Genomic DNA, 18,686 nt, shown 5'->3' on the forward strand with positions numbered 1-18,686 from the left:
CTCCGTGCCATTTTGTTACACAAATAACAATATATTTCCTAAATGCTTGATAGTTTGATTAATTCATGTGCTCACAGTTGCAACTTTATTTAAGTAAAATAAACGGTATCAGCATTCTGACACATAAGTCCCAACAACACACATAAGTTTGTCAACAACCTTCATCGTGTGTAAGCGGTGAGAGTAAATATACGGAAATGGGATTTGAAAATTTTGTTCAGAATTTAAAGGACTATAACATACTAAATTGTTATCAAAATTGTTCGAGCCAATTATGGGAAAATCCGATTTTTCCGTTATTTTATGGGGTTTTTATGGGAAAATAACATAATTTACAATAACTTTTGAACCGTAATTTTTACAGAAATGGGATTGGTACCATTTTGTTAAGAATATAAAGGACTATAACATACTAAATTTTTATCAAAATCGTTCGGGCCATTTTTGGGAAAATCCTGTTTTTCCGTTATTTTATGGGGGTTTATGGGCAAATCCCCATTAATAATACTAAATTTTAAAAAATGAAAAAACTATCAATATTGTAAGGACCATTTTATGTGTTAAATAAAACCCGGATTTTTGACCAAAACCCTATCTTTCGTTATTTTATTGGGTTTTTATGGGAAAATAACATAATTTACCATAACTTTTGAACCGTAATTTTTACAGAAATGGGATTTGTACCATTTTGTTCAGAATTTAAAGGGCTACAACATACTAAACTTTTATCAAAATCGTTCGGGCCATTTTCGAGAAAATCCGATTTTTCAGGTTTTTTATGGGTTTTTATGGGAAATCAACATTAAAAATCAAAATTTCAAAAAAATGAAAAAAAAACACCTGGAGATACCATGGATTAGAACCTACATACCAAATTTCATCGAAATCGGACCACATGTGTAGTCCCTAGCTCTGTACACATCCAGACACACACACACACACACACACACACACACACACACACACACACACACACACACAGACATCACTTCGAAAACCACTTTTTTGGGTCCAGGGGGACCCAAAACGAATATATCCACTCAAAACTCAAACTCGAAAATTTTGACGAAAACAATACTTTCTCCATATACTATATGGTATAGGGGGAGAAAGTAAAAAACGAACAAGTCAAAGCCTTGAGTTACAATTCAAGTCAAAAATTACTTAGTGAACTGAAAAACTATCCTAAAATTTTTGACTTTCGGCAGATTATAAACAGTAAAAATGTTACCTTTGACCGGGCCGCCCCCCTGCCCCACCCTCTAGCCGGCCCTGCTTTAATGTCATCAGCAATTAAACATCAAGAAATCTGTCTCGATGATGTCTTTAATCTTCATATGTCGTTGAAAAAAAATACAAAACCGAAGCACCAGAAAAGTTCAGGAAAAGGCAAAAAGGAGGAGTTCTCATATTTGACAATGAGATATCTTCCCTTGAGATAGCTTGCTAACCATTGGAACAACGGTCCGCAGACTCCAAAAGCCATAAAGTTTAGCCAACAAGATACGATGGTCGACTCTGTCGAAAGCTTTGGCAAAATCAAGGTATACACATCAGTCAACCGATCTGGGGCCCTATTTTTGAAATGGTTGACAGTTGAGTCAATCGTCAGCACTCAACTCAACCAACAACATGATTTGGTATTTTTGAAACCCAACAGTTGGGAAGCGAGTTGGGAATCACTAGTTGAGAGACTCGTGGTGGAAATGTAGAGCATACGACCGTCAAAAATTCAGATGACGTCATTTTGAACCAATCACAATGCAGAGTTCCACTGAGCTATAATTCTAACTGGAGGTAGCACTGAATGTCAAAGATGCGTGTCGCCAGCCGCCATGTTTGCGTGAGGTGTGAGTTATAAAGAAGCCATGTTATTGGATGAAAAAACTCACTGCTATACAGACCTAGTTATAGAAGCCATGTCATTGGTTAAAAAAACTCACTGCTATACCAACCTAACAAAATCAGCGACACGCTCTTGACAGACTTCTGCCATGGCAGTGCTACCTCCAGTTATAATTTTAGCTCAGTGCAGAGTTCTTGCGGACTTCGATTTAACCTCTTCTTACTCTAAAATCTGGCAGCTAAATCTCAATCTGCCATATTTCGAGACACTGAGGTAAACTGTCAACTCCGTTCTTGAGAGATTGAATTGAGATTGAGGTTATGTCTTACTTAATCTTAGTGATTGCAAAGTACCTTAACTTAAGTAATAAACTAAAGTAAACTAAATAAAGTAGCCTAATAAACTTAAGTATAAAAAATAAAATTTACTATGGATGTTTGTTTTAGGGTGTAGCTAATTATAAGTTTAGGCATAGGCTGCACTTTACTTCAGGTCCTACACTCATCCTAAATACATTATTATTTGCTTTCTTCGTCTCTATTTCGGAACACATCACCTTATTTTAGTTTCCTTCGTCGGTTTGTTTTATGTTATTTTTAATTGTTTTTTATTTAGGTTAAAGCGGCTATTTGCCATTGCACTGGAAGCATATCGTAACTTAATTATAATAAGTTCAATTAGTATGCCTAGTCTATTTCAAACATTCCAACAAGAATAAAACCCTTGATTAAATAGTCTAGTATTGACACAGTAAATAAAATTAAAATGCGATTATTCTACAGAAAACAATCGCATAATTGGGTGCTAATACATTGACAACAAATACATAACCTCTAAATCGCAATTAGTAAATTAATTAAAGCAATAACAAAACAATATGGCGTCGTCTCAAAAAGAGTAATTTTTTGCCGAAAGAGAGGAAGAAGAAAGTGTAGTCAACCTCCACTCAACAGCTCGATAGGTGTTGAGTAGTTTTGGTTGTATAAGTCCACCGTCAACCGTTTCAAAAATACGAAACGATTGGAAGACTCGACACTCAACTCAACAGTCAACCATTTCAAAAATAGGGCCCCTGGTCTCAAGGAATGATGTCATTAGTACTCATGTAAATGGAGAAGATAGGTACCTAGCTGTAGAGCGCCCCTGAAAGACACTGTTGTTCAGGTACAATATGGACACTGAGATTAAACTGAAGGTACGGTAATCCAAAAGACCTTGGACAAAACTTTTGTGAATCTATTGTATTGGTAACTTGTTCTGATAGTTTGTTATTTATATAGTTAAATCATCATTTGAGGTTATCTTGTATGTATTGTTCTTATAATCTTGTTGTTTCCAGTTTTTTTCACTACTTTTGTACTGGCCTATTTGTTGGAAACACACTGTATTTTCCATGTATTTTATTCTGTACAAACTTCTCTGTGTTTTCTTGTAAAAATAGTGTGTCCGTTAATAAATAAATACTTTCAACAACTTTTGCTATCGTAGACTAACTTATATCGGAATCAATATGACGTAGTTCTTTACATTTTCCCTTTCACCCGATTTAAAAATTGGTATCACACACTGGGGAGCACTGCTTGACACACTGGGGGAAGACTCCACGACTCCACTCGTATGTAAAGCTTGAAACAGAATGGTGAGATCACCGATGAACAGAACTTCAGTATTATCGGTGGTATTCCATCATTCCATCAGGGCCTGCACTCTTTTCTATCATCAAGGGTTTCGATTTTCTTCTTTACATCACTTGCGGTATACAGGGTGTTTCCGAATTGTCTGGACATATTTTGTTGAGTTGTTCAGTGGGCTAAAACAAACATATAGCCCCATATAGGTCTAAAGTGCCCAGATTTCCGCATTTCGGTATGTTTGTGATTTTTATAAATTACTTAATATCTTGGGTATTTTTCAAGATAAAGATTTACAATTTTGCATGAGTGTGTAGTTTTGAGAGTAAAAAGAACTGTGAAAGTTTCGTTCCAATATCTCAAGCCGTTTCAATATTGAGGCCATTTAAAAACTAATGCCAAATTTCATGAAAACCATAAATATTAAGAAACTTTTTTATCTGGCCAAAAGGTAATGTAGAAAAAAACTGATAACTCGGTTATTTTTCATCTGATTTTAACAAACAAGGCCTCATTTGATTTGTATCAAAATTCTCTATTTTTCAAGGCAAAAGATTTTCTTAATATTTACGGTTTTCGTGAAATTTGGCATTAAAGATTTTAAATAGCCGCCATATTGAAACGGCTTGAGATATTTGAACGACATTTTCACAGTTCTTTTTACTTTCAGAACTACACATTCATAACAAATGTTAAATCTCTATCTTGAAAAATGCCTAAGATATAAAATAATTTATAAAAATCACAAACAGACCGACAGACAGAAATATAGGCACTTTAGACCCATATACTTATATGGTGTTTTATGTTTGTCTTAGCCCAGGGAACAAGTTCACAAAATATGTCCAGACAATTCGGAAACACTCTGTATAAAAGCACAATTTGAAAGAGAAAAATTCAATCCATTGTCAAAGTTTGGTACGTTAGTAGTATCAGTATCATCATTTGCAGTGAAAACAGATGAGGAATAATCTGTTGATGATTGGCATTTGCTGGTTGATTCAAATGCTTCTTCTGAATTATAACACATTCGGGGGTTAGGTGGTTAGGCTCAGAGGAAGATCTCAAATTGTTCACATGGGTCAAAAAGATTTAAAGTTTTAAATATCATCTTCAGATAGTGTTCGGTTCCTTTTTTCCAAACATGATTGATTGTTTATAGTGCCATAGATAAAACTAGTCTAGAGAGTGCGTTTTAGACGTAAAGAAGTTAGTGTTTGTTTTTTATATAGTACGTTTTAAGCCGTTGGCTTTGTTTTCTCAGAGCAAAATTTCTGATGTTTTTACTTCCGGTGAACTCTCGTTGTTTTTCTCAGCAAGTTTGGAAGCCATCTTTTAAATTTATTGTCCATTTTCGTTTAGTGAGGCGTCTATTGTCTATTCTAAATTAAGAGTGTTATAGGTGTGTTAAACCCTTAATCGAATTTCACATTAGTAAAATAATTGACCACCCTTAGGTAAGTTACACTTGTGTTTCTAATTTTTTGCACTAACCTTGTTTGTTATCCTACAAAACACATAACCTTACTATTTGGCATTGGCAGCATTCCCGGGCGTTGTTGGGTTCTCGACGTAATGGAGTGATGTCTTGCCGATCTTCCTGAATTAGTTTTATGTGTTTATGATTGTTAGGCCCAAATACGTTGGTAATTATTGCTATTTTAGTATAAGTTAATGCCTGGAATTTAATTAAATTTGATAGTTCTGTCGAATTTCCTTCAATCGAGTTAATCTCATTGTATTTTCCCTCCAGACTGACAAGCCGAATGGGTAATTATGTTATCAAGGCCTTGTGTTTATTGCGATTATTTCCTGAATGGTTTGGTTCTACTTTGAACATAACGTAAATAGGTATTAAAATCCTATTCTCTCCAAGTTTTTTCCCGTTAGTTGGCTATCAGTTAGGCTAATAAGTTATCTTATTATTTAACTATTAATTCATAAAAAAGGGTTGCCTCTTAGAAAATTTTATTTTATGTAGGTCTAGCCCTAGGCTTTCTTGAAAGTTGTGAAATCCAATTAGGCTATGGTAAACTGTTGTCTCCTCTTTCATAGACATTCAATGGATATAACTTACCTAACCAATTGTTGGGCTATGCCTAAGTTAGGCCTAAGTTATTTGGCCTTACAGGAGATGGTGTTGGGCTTGTTTAGCTTGCTTATCCGATGTCTGAGTTTTAGAAGCTTAGATCCGCTTAAGAGAAATTGACTAAGTTTATAAATATAGCCTAACTTAATTGTTGGTAGGCCTAAGCTATCTACACTTAAGCTGTTTGCAAGAAATCCTACTTCTCACTAGGCTAATCTTATAGATAGCCTATGTTGGGCTTTCTGGACTTTTCTTCTAAGTTAAGTTACCGTGCAGAAGCTGGTGGCGGCTGAGGGATCAGGACGGCCAGGTTGGTGAGCAGGTCGTCCTACATGGCCGTCCTAATCCCTCAGCTGCCACAAGCTTTTGCGCGGAGTATAAGTAGGCCTAACTTAAACCTTCATTTAAACCATTCCTATGGTAAGATCCTATAAAACAATAAATAAAGTAACTTACTTAACTTAGGCCTAGGCCTACCTGTAAAACATTTTTTAAAGCGCAGAGCACATCGCACACCTACGAACAAAAAGTGAAGTGATGCGTATCTTAGTTAGGCCAAACTTACTTCGGTTGAAACTGAAACAATGAATGATCTTATAAAATACTGAACTTGTACCTAAGTTACTAACTTTTATGTTAAGATTGAATTTTTTTTGTTGCCTTAAGTTTATCCGTTATGCATTTTAGGGTTTGCACGTGATTTTTGAAATTTTTGTTTCCATTCTCACTTATTTTACTTGAAATTCAACGCTGATTCCGTAACTTTAATCACATTCTTTTTCCGCGGAAAAAAACCATAACGCGAAAAAACTACCATAAAAATGTTTTTTTGCAAAAACATGTCATGTGGGTAGGTACTCAAATCAACCGGAATATTAAACAGATCACAAATATGCAAGAATTTTTGGATCTGACGTCAATTAAGCGAGATTTTGACAAAAATGTGATAGGCCTACTACCAGCAATAAGTCTAACCCCAACTCACACGGGGACACGGGTAGTCTTTCGTATCTGTTGACACAAACAACGTAGGTAGACTTTCGTAAGTTATTTGTTGGCACAAACAACCGAATTAAAATATTGATTATTCGATAGGCCTATATCGTTTGGTTACTAACTAACCAAACGATATATCGATCGGTATTTTCATTCGGTTGTTTGTGCCAACAGATACGGAAGTCTACCCGGGGACTTTTGGGTGGGGGAGACATCTAACGTGGTTTATCATCAGAAATTAGGCTTGGGAAAGGGTAATTGAATGTGTAAAAGGGTAATTTGATGGGAAATAATGGGTAGATAATTAAGTTACAGTAACTTTTTTAACAAACTCCGTGCGTTAAGTGTCGCGTAATCGATGCACAACACTTCCGCTGTGGTGTTATGAGTCGCTTTTGCGACACACAAACATCGTTTACGGCGAAGGCTCTGGGACTGACTGAATCAGATCGAGATTGGTATCGTTGTTTTCAGCAGATTCTAAGCGTTCTCCTGATGTCTGTTTCTAGACGCTTTTAATTTTAGTTCCGAAAATATTGTAGCAGACATGACGTTTGTATTTGTAAACAACTTGGTTAACCTCGCACCGATGACTGATGTGTTTTATTACGTTAATCATTGTTTTAGTAGTGTTAAAAATAAAAAGTAGTGATATACGTGGTGCATTATAAAAAGATTGAAGTGATTTTGAAGGGCTGGTTGATGATCCTGAAGAAGTAGGTAGTGATAATGATGTAAATAATTCACGAGATTGCTAGCTAGCCCTATGGTTAGGCTGTGCATTCTTAGCTAACGCTAAATGTACAAAATCAGTTTTTCACCTATAGGCCTAGCTTATTTATTTGCAAACCTACTTCCTTATATTATTATATTTTTGGAATCCTCATAAAATTTTGAACAAAGTGGCTATTTTAAAATATTAGTAGACCTAAAATTATAAAAATTTATTGAGCGCAAACATAAAATGTTTCATTTATTTTATAATTTTTGAGAAATGATTGGAGACACAAGAATTGTAGACAATTTTTTTGTAATATTTTATATACCCTATTACATTGAAGCCCATAATTTTCCAAACAAAATGATACATAAAACAGTATAAACTTACCCTACTTTAGAGTGTTTTTAAGTATCTAAGATACATTTTAATAAAACCCTGCGATTGCACAATAAATGGGCCGACATTAAGACCATTACTATGGACACTTGGAGTGTTAACCCTACATTTGCCCGTCCACATAGACTACAGATCTGTGCGTGGAACGTACCCAGCAAAGCAAGGGGTGAGCCGGTACGGTACCAAGGGTAACTGTACTGATAAATTTTAGTGGCAGTGACCAGGATCCGTACCCACAACATCGCTGCCTTGGGCCCGAAGTCCGTGACGCTACGGTACCATCTAAGCCACCGACTCACCTAAACTTAGTCGGGAAAATTAAGTTAATAAGTTATGGGAAATTGCTTGGAATTGGGAAATGGTTGTTTTAGCTCTGCCAGGTTGCTTGTTAGGTTAACTAAGTTTGGGTGGGGTTGGGTTAGGTTGGTTTGGTTTGGTTAGGTTGGTTGGTTAGGTAAGGTTTGGTTAGTTTAGGTTAGGTTATGCCTAGTATAAACAATTATAATAAAATAATGACCAATTGATCAGCTGGTATTTTAACACAGACAAAGGTTGGAACAAAAATACAAAATAGCATCTCAGATCTCGTTTGTTTTACGTCGGATCCAAAATAAAACTTAATATTCCGGTTAATTTGAGTACCCACATGACGTGTTTTGGTAAATAAACATTTTTGGTCGTTTTAGAAGTTTTTCCGCGTTATGGTCGTTTTCCACAGAAAAAGAATGTCATTTTCAAAATCAGCGTATTTCAAGTAGAATGAAAAAAAAAATTGAAAAATCGCTTGCAAACGCTAGAATGCATATTTACCCCGCCTTACTACATCTTAGGTGTATCAAAAGACTATTTTGGGGGAAAGTATTTCACCCTGAAAATCACGTTTGTAAATCTCTTCCACTTTTTCGGCAAATACCTAACTTATTTCACCCCAAAAAACACAATTGAAAATTGTGGAAAGCGTTAAAAATCACTTAATATTGGCACACTTGACTGGTAAATGTGTCAATAACAGGTAGACCCCCGTAACTTATCTGTTGTAAAAAAAACCTCGATGAAAATATCGATCGATATCGATTATTTTTAACCTATCGTTTGGTTAGTTAGGCCTAACCAACCAAACGGTATAGGTATCAAATAATTTTTCATTCGGTTGTTACAACAGATACGAAAGTGTACCCTCAATAAATTAACCTAACCTTGGTTTACCCAAATTTGGCCATTTTCGGCACGTTGCTAGCATAAGTATGGGTTAGGTTAGATTACCTAGGTTATGCAGGTTAAATTAAGTTAATTATGTTGTATTACTTATTTCTAGGCCTAATTTGGTTTAGCCAAAAATGGGTAATTTTTGGCACTGCTATTTTTATACGACTTTCAAACCTGGTTTTCTGGATATAAACGGCTTTTGCCGAAAAAGTGTTTGAAATGGACTGGACTAAGAAAACACAGAAAAGTAAAAAAATAATTTTAAAGCCCCAAAAATCATTGATTTCTAATAGGCCTAGTGCTTTTCCCAATGTTCAATTGCGATTTTCAGGGTGAAATAGTTTTTTCCCCCAAAAGTACGAAAGATAAAAAGTGCTTAAAATAGCCTAATTTTGTTAGATAAAGCAAAAAAATGCAATCGAACTTAAGTAGTATATGTTCGGTACATTACCGATCTTATTTAACCATAAATAGGCAGGTCGGGGTTTATGCGGGTTCATGGCTGCATTAAGTTTTTTAGAGTTAGGTTAGATTAAGAAGGTAGTAAGAAGTGTTGGTTGTCTCGCCGCGGCCTTTTATTACAGTAGTCCATGTCAGCATCGCTGACGAAAAACCTCATGAAATAAAAATTCAATATGTTATTGGTGAATGAGTTTTTACTGTATTTTAAGTTTTATTAACTTTCAAGTTACCATAAGTAGGCCAAGACTATTTTTTTTGTTATAAAAGTTCCTGTAATTTTTTAAAATTTATGTTTGTTTATATATAACATAAAATGACTCATCGGCTGACCGTTAATTTTCAAGGTGAATAAAAATAAGTTAACCCTAACAGTGTCAAACATCGATGCTTCGATGGTAATGAAATGTTCTGAGGTGTCAAGCGTTGATGCATCGATGGTAGTACAGACAGTTACATATTGTCTTTTAACTCAGTAAATTTCAGTCCAATTTGGACTTGATTTATATCACTGTAAACAGCAGAATACTGGCTTTCTGCTGGTGTTGTTTCATAGCCTTACTTTTGTTTGTCTGTTTCCAGATGTTTTGAAAAAAAAATACTATGTTTTGGTTGCGTGTTGTTGTTGTTTACAAGTTGTTTGTTACTATCTTTTCTTTATTGAAAATTGATTTTTATCAGTTTGGATTAGGTTATGTATTTAGATGTACAAAATAATCAATGATGACTAAGTTAACTTGTTGGTTTCATGTGTTTGCAGTAAGTTTTGAAGGTTCATAATGACAGTAAAGTCATTGTAATTGGCCTAGTGAGTGATTTTACGACTATTCCTATCTCATATTTATGACTCATGGCTATCCTACAAATTAAATTGACTATACTAAAAATCATATTTTATTTTTTGCTACAAAACTTAGAAATAAATGGCTATTTCAGATGTTTCATTTAGTTTAGAAATTACTTATAAAAATAGGGACACAAACATTTTTTTTATATTTTTATTTTGTAATTTTTATCTTTCTAAGTACTTTTTTACTATAACATATTTATAAAATCAAATTATTTATGCTGAATTTTAATGTGCATTTATTTAGCAGCATAAAAATATATAACAATGTATAGTTATTTTGCATAGTAGATTTGTTATAGTATTAAATAAACATTGCTGCCAAATGCCTGAAAATCGCCCGACACCACACAAAAAATGACTGACACCAGGAGGGTTAAATAAAAATATTAACAATGCCGGTTAAAACTTACTAGCCTAAAAACTTAGTTATTGGCCCGGTTCACACGAGCCACTTATCTAGCCGACTAGGCTGTGACTAGGTAAGCCTGACTGGGTAGCGGACCACAGGATCAAATGGAGCCGTTCACACGAGCGAAGGGCGATGACTCGCATAGTCGGGGCCCCACTTCCCAGTCACTCATGGCAGCTGCCCAGTCACCCGCTCTAGCGGCGTAGCAGTACACGTAGCCTTATGGGAGCGATCCGGTTGTCACGCTGCAGCTCGCATTCTTCCATTTGTTCTCATTGTGCACCAGTGATGGATCCGAGTGGTTTTGATATCAATATTTTCATCTAGTCTGTGGACATGTTGCTCGTGTGAATCGGTATCCTGTGGTCCGCTACCCAATCGGGCTTATCTAGTCACATCACAGCCTAGTCAGCTTGATAAGTCGCTCGTGTGAACCGGGCCTTAGGCCTAACTTAAGTTAGACAGGCCTATAAATTCTTTCAGGAAGAAACACATAGAATTACTTACTTAAGTAGGCCTAACTTAGATTAGGCCTATGATAAATTATTTGACATTTTTTTTAATAAGCATAACCTACTCATTTGTTTTGTGTCAATTATAACTTTAAATACATCCAAATATTTATAAACTCTTTCCATTTTGAAAATACACTAGGCCTACTTATTTAACTTGCATAGTTAAACATAATTGGCTTGTTACATTCATCAGATAAACTTACCCTTTACTTATAAGTAAATAGCCTAGAACACATTGTCAGACACTAAGTCTCTGTAGTAATAAATTTAATACAAATTAAAAGGCTTTATAAGGACTATTGCACAACCAAGCTGATACCCACTTGTCACTGGCTTTTTCTTGTCTCAAGATAGTTCCGACAATTGTCGAGGGAGCACATCACCTCCAAAGCAAAGAGAATCAAAAACAAAATTACAATGCTAAATATTATGAAGAGAAACATAGGGCCACTACGCGTGACCGGCCTTAGCTGCGGGGCTACCAGCAGCGCTGAACAATGTTGCGTCATAAAACAAAATGGAGAAGGCCACTAAGTGTGGCCTTCCCGATCTATAGGGCAGGAGAAGAAAACAATAAATGTGACCGCAAAGGGTTAAATTGAAAATCTATTTTTGTATATTTAAAATGGAGTCAATATTTTCATAGCCCAGTAACCAAGCTTTCATATTCTTAAAAAATTCACAAGTACTATTGGCTGCCTCCAAAACAAAACAGCTGTTACAACCCTACTTGCGATGTTGTCACTTCAAAGGCCGCGGCCTGGAGTTAAAGGAGGCCGTACCTTTATCCTCTTAGTCAGGGTATACAACATGCCACCGCAGAACCCTGACCATGGGACTAGGTCCTATAGTAAATCTGTAATTATTGTTTATACTAGGCTAACCACATGTTGAATTGGTGGGAGAACTAGAATCCGATTAAAATTCATTTCAAACTAAGCAATTTTCATTATAGTTTCTTATAATAGTTATTATTCTTTTTGTTTCAGGTGGTTCAAACTTGAATTTACTGTTTTAATTCTATTGAACTTTGTACAAAATGGCTACAAATGGTTCTGGATCACCAGCAAAGAAAATTAAGAAAGTAGAACTAGGGAATGGAGAGACGACTGGGGAAGAAGACCCAGAAACTCAAAAGGTCCTTGAGGAAATTGACAAATGCCAAAATGAGATTGATGCTCTAAATGAGAAGGCCAGTGAAGAGATTCTTGGCATTGAAAGAAATTACAACAGGCTAAAGAAACCACATTTTGAGAAGAGAAACGATATCATCAAGAAGATTCCGAACTTCTGGGTCACTACTTTTGTGAACCACCCCCAACTAAGCCCTCTGATTGATGATGAAGAAGTAGATTGTCTTCAGTATGTCACCAAAATCGAGGTGGAAGATTTTGAAAACATCAAGTTTGGGTTCAAGATAAACTTTTATTTCGAAGAAGGAAACCCCTACATAGAAAATGATGTAAGTATTATATTGTTTTTACATTTTAAATCAATAACAAAATAGTTGTTAAGCCTTATTGAATATTTTGCTTGGATCTCATCATTGTCAAATGCTGCTTTTTATTTTGCGATTTCGTCAAGAATCCCTTGTGATGTCCAACGACCAAGAAGTATCGCTCGGTCCTAATTCTCCACTACCTAAGTATTTAAGAAAGTATAATGTCTTGCTACATGTTGTAATTAATTATTTTTAGTTTATCGTTACTCTTTTTAGCAAATTTCCCTGGAATTAGCTATTACCATTGACTATTGGATACTGAAAGAGACTTCCCATCTGTATGGACCAGCTGTCTCCAATTTTTATTGAAAAAGAATGTAGGCTAGTTGATTGAGCTGGACCAAGGCCCCACTAGAAAAACAGGCCATGCTGCAGGATCCATAACGTCATACTAGTGGATAGATTTCATTGATAAATTCATTGCCATCACCATTCCCATATGTTTTAGGTAAATAAACAAGCTGGTTGTTTGTAAGATTTTAATGGTAAGAGTTTAGTACAACTATCCACCACTGTGACGTAGTGTTGCACTGCGTGTAGCACTGCGCTGCCCGTGCTGCAGCATTGCCTGTTTTTTCTAGCCTTGGCTGGATGCAGAATGCGCTAGTGTCTAAAATTATATTTTATACCTTATTTTTCGTTGCTGATCAAGTTGATGAGTCTTAAAAGTTGTTATATAGTTCACAATACATAATTCCATCAGTTTGACTTGATAAAAAAGGTTGCAGGGTATCCACATTCTGGAAAGTCAGGGATAGTCATGGAAAGTCATGGAAAAAATTTATGGCCATTGAAAGTCATGGAAATAGGCAAAAAGTCATGGAAAGTCATGGAAATCCCCAATGATGGATGGATTTCAGGGGACCTTTCATTGCTCTAGTCGGCCGTAACCGCGACTATTGTAGCATTTTTCCGAATTTTTTACAAATGTAAGACAATTTCAATCTATACAGTTGTCTTAGTTTATGGGTTTTGAGTTTGTATTAGTTCATTGTTGTACCTATTGTACTCCATTGTTATCTGTTAATACTTATTTCAATATTTTCTGTAAAATAACTTGTCTAGGCAGTATTATTCGTGTGTGTACGGTATATTATAATTTTTGAGTTAAGTTTGTGAGTCATGGAAATCAATGGTTAATGGTCATGGATAGTCATGGAAAGTCAGGGAAATTGATGACAAAATTTCTGTGGACACCCTGGGTTGTGTATTCCACAGAAATTAGTAGGCCTAATTTAGATCAGCACAATCTGTCGGTGGCTCACATAAACTAAAGCCTAATCCACACATGGAGACTGAGTCGACCGACCAACACAGTTTCGGATACAAGTTTCCGATGTGTTTTGCGTCCACACTAGCCAGCCAATGTTTCTGTGCGGGCTTTATATTTCTGAACCAAAATAAACAAAATTTTGTATGGTGCTAAACGATTGTTGTATGGTGCCAATGAACCTAGGAATAGACGATGATGGACCCAACATTTTCTCAAGCAAGGCTTGTATTATGGTCACAATCTTCTATCAGACCTTCAGATTAGGTGAAGGATTAAGGAACTTCACGAGGTTGACTTCTAAAGATTTTGAAGTTTTGTTTGTTGGGCCTAAGATATTACACTTGATGAAGAGATGGATAGTTTCAAAAGTTTTGCGCCAAGCCGCATTCTCTATAAATTTGTTAGTAAAATGGCGATCGACGATGGTTGGGAAGTAGGTGGGTTAGATGTACACTATCATAAATATGCGGGAAGTGGTCACCAGGGAAGCAGAACACATTGTGCTGAACTCGGAACTGCAATTGACTTCCACTCTCACGGTAGTCGGCACTCGGCAGTGTGTTTTATCTTTGACTAGTATTCAATGGTTTTATCCTTAACTGTTTATTATGAATGTTACTGTAGGTACCAATTTCAAACAAAAACATTATTACTGATGTTTTCTAGAAATATTTTTAGCGATTAAAGCCAAAAAAAAAGCCTTTGTAAATGTGTAGTAAAAGTTATTTTCCCACCCATTCCAAAAATTACAAATCCTAATACCAAACGGCTACTTCCCAAAAACTGGATTGTTGCTGCCTAATACCATAGACTAGGACTAGATCAATGGCCCATAGTCTGTGCTAATACTGAACGACAATCCCACCGTTGCTCAGGAAGCCTGTAATCATGTTATACAGTAGTAGTTTACGAGTGCGATCACGTAAAGTTTCTTGAAGGCTAATTACACGCGTTGCGTACACTACTTTGCCTGCGACTGTTTTTAATTACCAACAATCAATACTCATAACGTCTCTTAGGTGAGCTTATGTTTTCTTTTATAGACTCTCATTGCCACTGATTGTCATGCAACGACTCCCTAAGCACTCACTCGTATAATCAATTAAATTGGCCGTAACAGCTGAAGTTGATGTTCAAAGCATTACAATTTTCATTTGTTTCTCTCGATCCTTGAACCTCATTGGTCCAAAATTGTACTGTAAAGTATAATGCTGTTAAATAGTGAACAATACTGTAAAGTAAATCTCTTAAAGGCTAGCTTCTCTCGCTTGAGGTATGTGAGTGAATTAGGTTTCAGGCAGAGCAGGGTAGGAATTTTACACATTGCGATACCAGATTATTTTATGGAAGTTTATTGGACAATGTCGTCACGCCACCATCACTATAAATTATTATAGGCTAATGTGGTAATGGCAGAAAATAACCTTGAGATCGCCATAATTGCTGGAGAGATAATGTTGTTGTTTTGGAGATATTATTCAACTAGACCTTTCTTTTTATGAAAATACAGTATAAACTCGTGGTTATCATTGCTCTGATTGACTAAGCCTTAAGATTAACCAATGTTTGAGAGGAAAAAACAAAATAGCCTAGCTGTTTGTAGGCTCAAGCTAAAAGTAGTTGTATTAGTGTGTTGTGATCTGTAATCGTTGTTAGAATGCAGATAGTGATAGTGTCAACGGTTCTTCAATTAAATGTCAAACTAAATTGGTATATTTATTTTAGGTTCTGACAAAGGAGTTTTCAATGGGAGCAAATGGTGAGCACAAATCCACAAGCACGCCGATCAGATGGAAGAAAGATCAGAATCTGTGTGAAAAGAAGAAGAAGAACACTAAAGCGAGTAACAGCCGCAAACGAGCATTCCAGGACGAGAAGAAGTTCTTTGACTGGTTCTGTGACAATGAAGACCCTCAAGGCGACGACATTGCTGATATAATCAAGGATGACATCTGGCCGAACCCGCTCCAATATTACCTTGTACCTGACGTGGATGGAGAAGAGAACGGGCTGGACGACGAGGGAGACAGTGAAGGGGATGATGAAGACATAGGGGATGAAGAAGAGGTGGAGGGTGAGGAAGGGGATGAGGGTGAGGAGGGTGATGAAGGGGAAGATGAGTAAGATATGTAGACAGTGGAAATGAACACTAAATAACTGTAAATTAAAACTTCACCTAATATATGTTAGTGTTACAAACCATGTACTCATTGTAACAATTATTTAGACATACCGTACACTTTTTACGTTTTTAATTTTTAAGATTTTTTTTCAGAATTTTCCAACAGAAGTGAAAGACAATTCCAGTGGTTTTAACTATTATGGCTGCATGGTTTTCAGATCTTGAGTTCAAAATAATATTTCGTATTTTTACAATTGTAATGATTCGTTCCTGCAAAAATAAAGGAATTAGTGGTGGCTCGTAACTTTATTGTATTCCAGCTGGTTAGGAATTGATAGTGAACTTGAATCCCTTAGTAGCCCTCTTGCATCTTACAATCTTGTTAGCACTTTTATTGAGATTTTTATTTCAGATTTATTTTTAAATAGTACTTAAGTGATGAGAGTCTACTGGTCTTGATTATTGTTAAAATCATTCAAAATAAATTTTTAATAACTGTGAATAAATATTTTTAACCTATCCATATTAAATTATGCCTAGTTGCAGTATCAGCCTACACAACACAAGGTGTAGATAAAAAGTAACTACTGATTTTGTAGGAGCCAAGTGTCTTTAATCAAGTGTCCCTCTATATTCAGGCCATAGCCTTCCTTCAAGTGCTTTGAACTGTTTGACCTTTACCCAACTATCATAGAAATAACTTAAATGTCTTACTAGGACAATTGTTGAAAAAGGTGTTTATTCCTCAATCCTCATTTGGACAACTGATTGATACTTGTATACATGTATTATATTTTATTTCTTCAGCAGGAAGGGTACTTACTTAACTTCATTTTTACTTTTTTATTTAATTCAAAAAGTCAAAATAAACATTACTTAATAATTCTGTGAGGGTAGTATTTTTTAACAGCTATAACTTGTCTTTACGATTCTTTTTCTCATCATACTTTTGCAAAAACTGCACGGGTACTAAAACAGCCATTGTAATGAATCAGATTGTCTACTGAACAAAGAAAAACGTTTTTGAAAGTTAAGCCTATTAAATTTTCTGTTTTAGCAGAGGGTGTGGATCATGATAAAGGTGTGTGTGAAATGTTCAATAGTTGCAATGGTAGCAGTTGTATCAGTCAAAATGTTTCCAGAGCATGTCACCTCAGTTGTATTGTACTGAGGTGACTTTTTCCATACATAACAAGGTCCATCCAGAACTATATAAGACTATGGCCTTAGTTAATAGCCCGAGATCAGGCTGGTTCGTTCAAACAAATGTTCTGTGGGACTGAGATTTTAATTAATGTTGTTTTGATCTTTTTAACTCATTTTGTTCTGATTGAATTCAGAGCCGTTAAAGGCTACTTAGCCAACAGTTTACAGCCGTAATTTTACCGTCTAAGATGTGACGTCAGTTTTGCTTAGTGGGGAAAATTTTAGGGGGGTTTTCCACTCGGTAAAGTACTTGTATATTTTTAACCATTAAACCGTATAGATTGGTGGAAGGCCAACGAGAAGTATGAGGAAAATCTTAAAAGTAAGCTTAAGTTGGTGTGGAAACAAATTAATGGTCTTAAACAGTTCAAAATGATGCCACAAAACCATCTCAAAAGGAAGTTTGCCATTTTGGATAGAGTGGACACGACTACCCGCCAATCGTGTTTTACGAGGTAGTGGGTTGTCGGGTACTAGAACATATAGCGACATGGATCATGAACATAATCAAATGGTGTTACTGGCCCGGAAGTAAACATGAATTATTTAACATTGATTAAAGGGAACCGTCTAAACCATAATGTCAATGTTATTAGTGTAGGATTCGGGTCAGTTTCGTAATTTTTTTATGTTTGTGGTCTAGACCGCTAAATGTTCTAATATTCATGTATATCCACCACTTTTTTTGGTACCTTTAACTCCAGGTAACAGCCTGGTAGAGTTGGTAACGTTACAAGCGCCAGACGTCCCATAAGATAACATGGCAGACAGGTGACACCGGCTCATTAATTTGCCTAGTATTAATTTAAATTTATGAACATAAATGTATTAAAAGATTGAAAATAAAACATATAGAATTTGAAAACCAAAACAATATTCTCATAGCCCAGTAACCATTCTTAAGATATACAGTACACAAATACCATTAACTTAGCTGCCTCCAGAAAAAAACCACTGTTACAACCCTAATTGCGATGTTGCCAATTCGAAGGCCGAAGCCTGGAGTTAAGGGTGCCCGTGAAGCTATCACTTAATATAGGTGGTGGGTTGACATAACTTAAGCACATTTTCGACAGGGTGTTATCCCAAAAATGTGTCACGTCAGATTTATCCGAGGTAGCACGCGTACGTGTCACCTCGACAAGGAGGCACCATGTCAACCCACAGCCCACCACCATCAAAATTCTTTTTTTGTGGCAGGTTGTTGTGGTGGCACCTTTACGTGCTCCATAACTTTATCCCTTCAACGGTAACTCCTTTTTCTTCTTGGATCCCAGATGATAAATTGTTAAATATTTAGGAAGATCGTAGAGAACAAAAGTGCCCTCTTTAAACCGGGTGGAACTCAAAACTAATATTATCTCCGGATCCGTAACACAAACATGAGATATAGTCTAATATGGTGTCATATATATACTGAAAAAGAGTAGATGATATGTTCAAATGGAAACTCATAAAATAAAAAT

The 18,686-nt window shown here is 35.9% G+C and overlaps 1 protein-coding gene across 2 annotated transcripts; it reads left to right on the top strand.

The window, feature by feature from the left end:
• Positions 1-4,781: 4,781 nt before the first annotated feature.
• Positions 4,782-16,318, top strand: LOC129004378 (protein SET-like). 2 transcript variants are annotated; one of them, XM_054432947.1, is made up of 3 exons: positions 4,782-4,934; positions 12,108-12,580; positions 15,618-16,318. In XM_054432947.1, exons 2-3 carry the CDS (start codon positions 12,158-12,160, stop codon positions 16,014-16,016), a joined length of 822 nt encoding a protein of 273 aa, XP_054288922.1. In that variant the 5' UTR covers positions 4,782-4,934; positions 12,108-12,157; the 3' UTR covers positions 16,017-16,318. The 2 variants fall into 2 exon arrangements, with proteins under 2 accessions (XP_054288922.1, XP_054288923.1); XM_054432948.1 differs by lacking the exon at positions 4,782-4,934 and adding an exon at positions 5,054-5,123.
• The last annotated feature ends 2,368 nt before the right edge of the window (positions 16,319-18,686 follow it).

Source organism: Macrosteles quadrilineatus, unplaced genomic scaffold (genome assembly GCF_028750875.1).
Source record: "Macrosteles quadrilineatus isolate MER2022 unplaced genomic scaffold, UCM_ALF_1.0 Scaffold_9__3_contigs__length_116548681, whole genome shotgun sequence".
Lineage (NCBI taxonomy): Eukaryota > Metazoa > Arthropoda > Insecta > Hemiptera > Cicadellidae > Macrosteles > Macrosteles quadrilineatus.

What these genes read in the sequence shown, in the direction of transcription:
- LOC129004378 (XM_054432947.1), top strand. Translation starts at nt 12,158, where the DNA reads ATGGCTACAAATGGTTCTGGATCACCAGCAAAGAAAATTAAGAAAGTA. An exon ending in ACCCCTACATAGAAAATGAT is followed by an intron (nt 12,581 to 15,617) that starts GTAAGTATTATA and finishes TATTTATTTTAG; the next exon opens with GTTCTGACAAAGGAGTTTTC.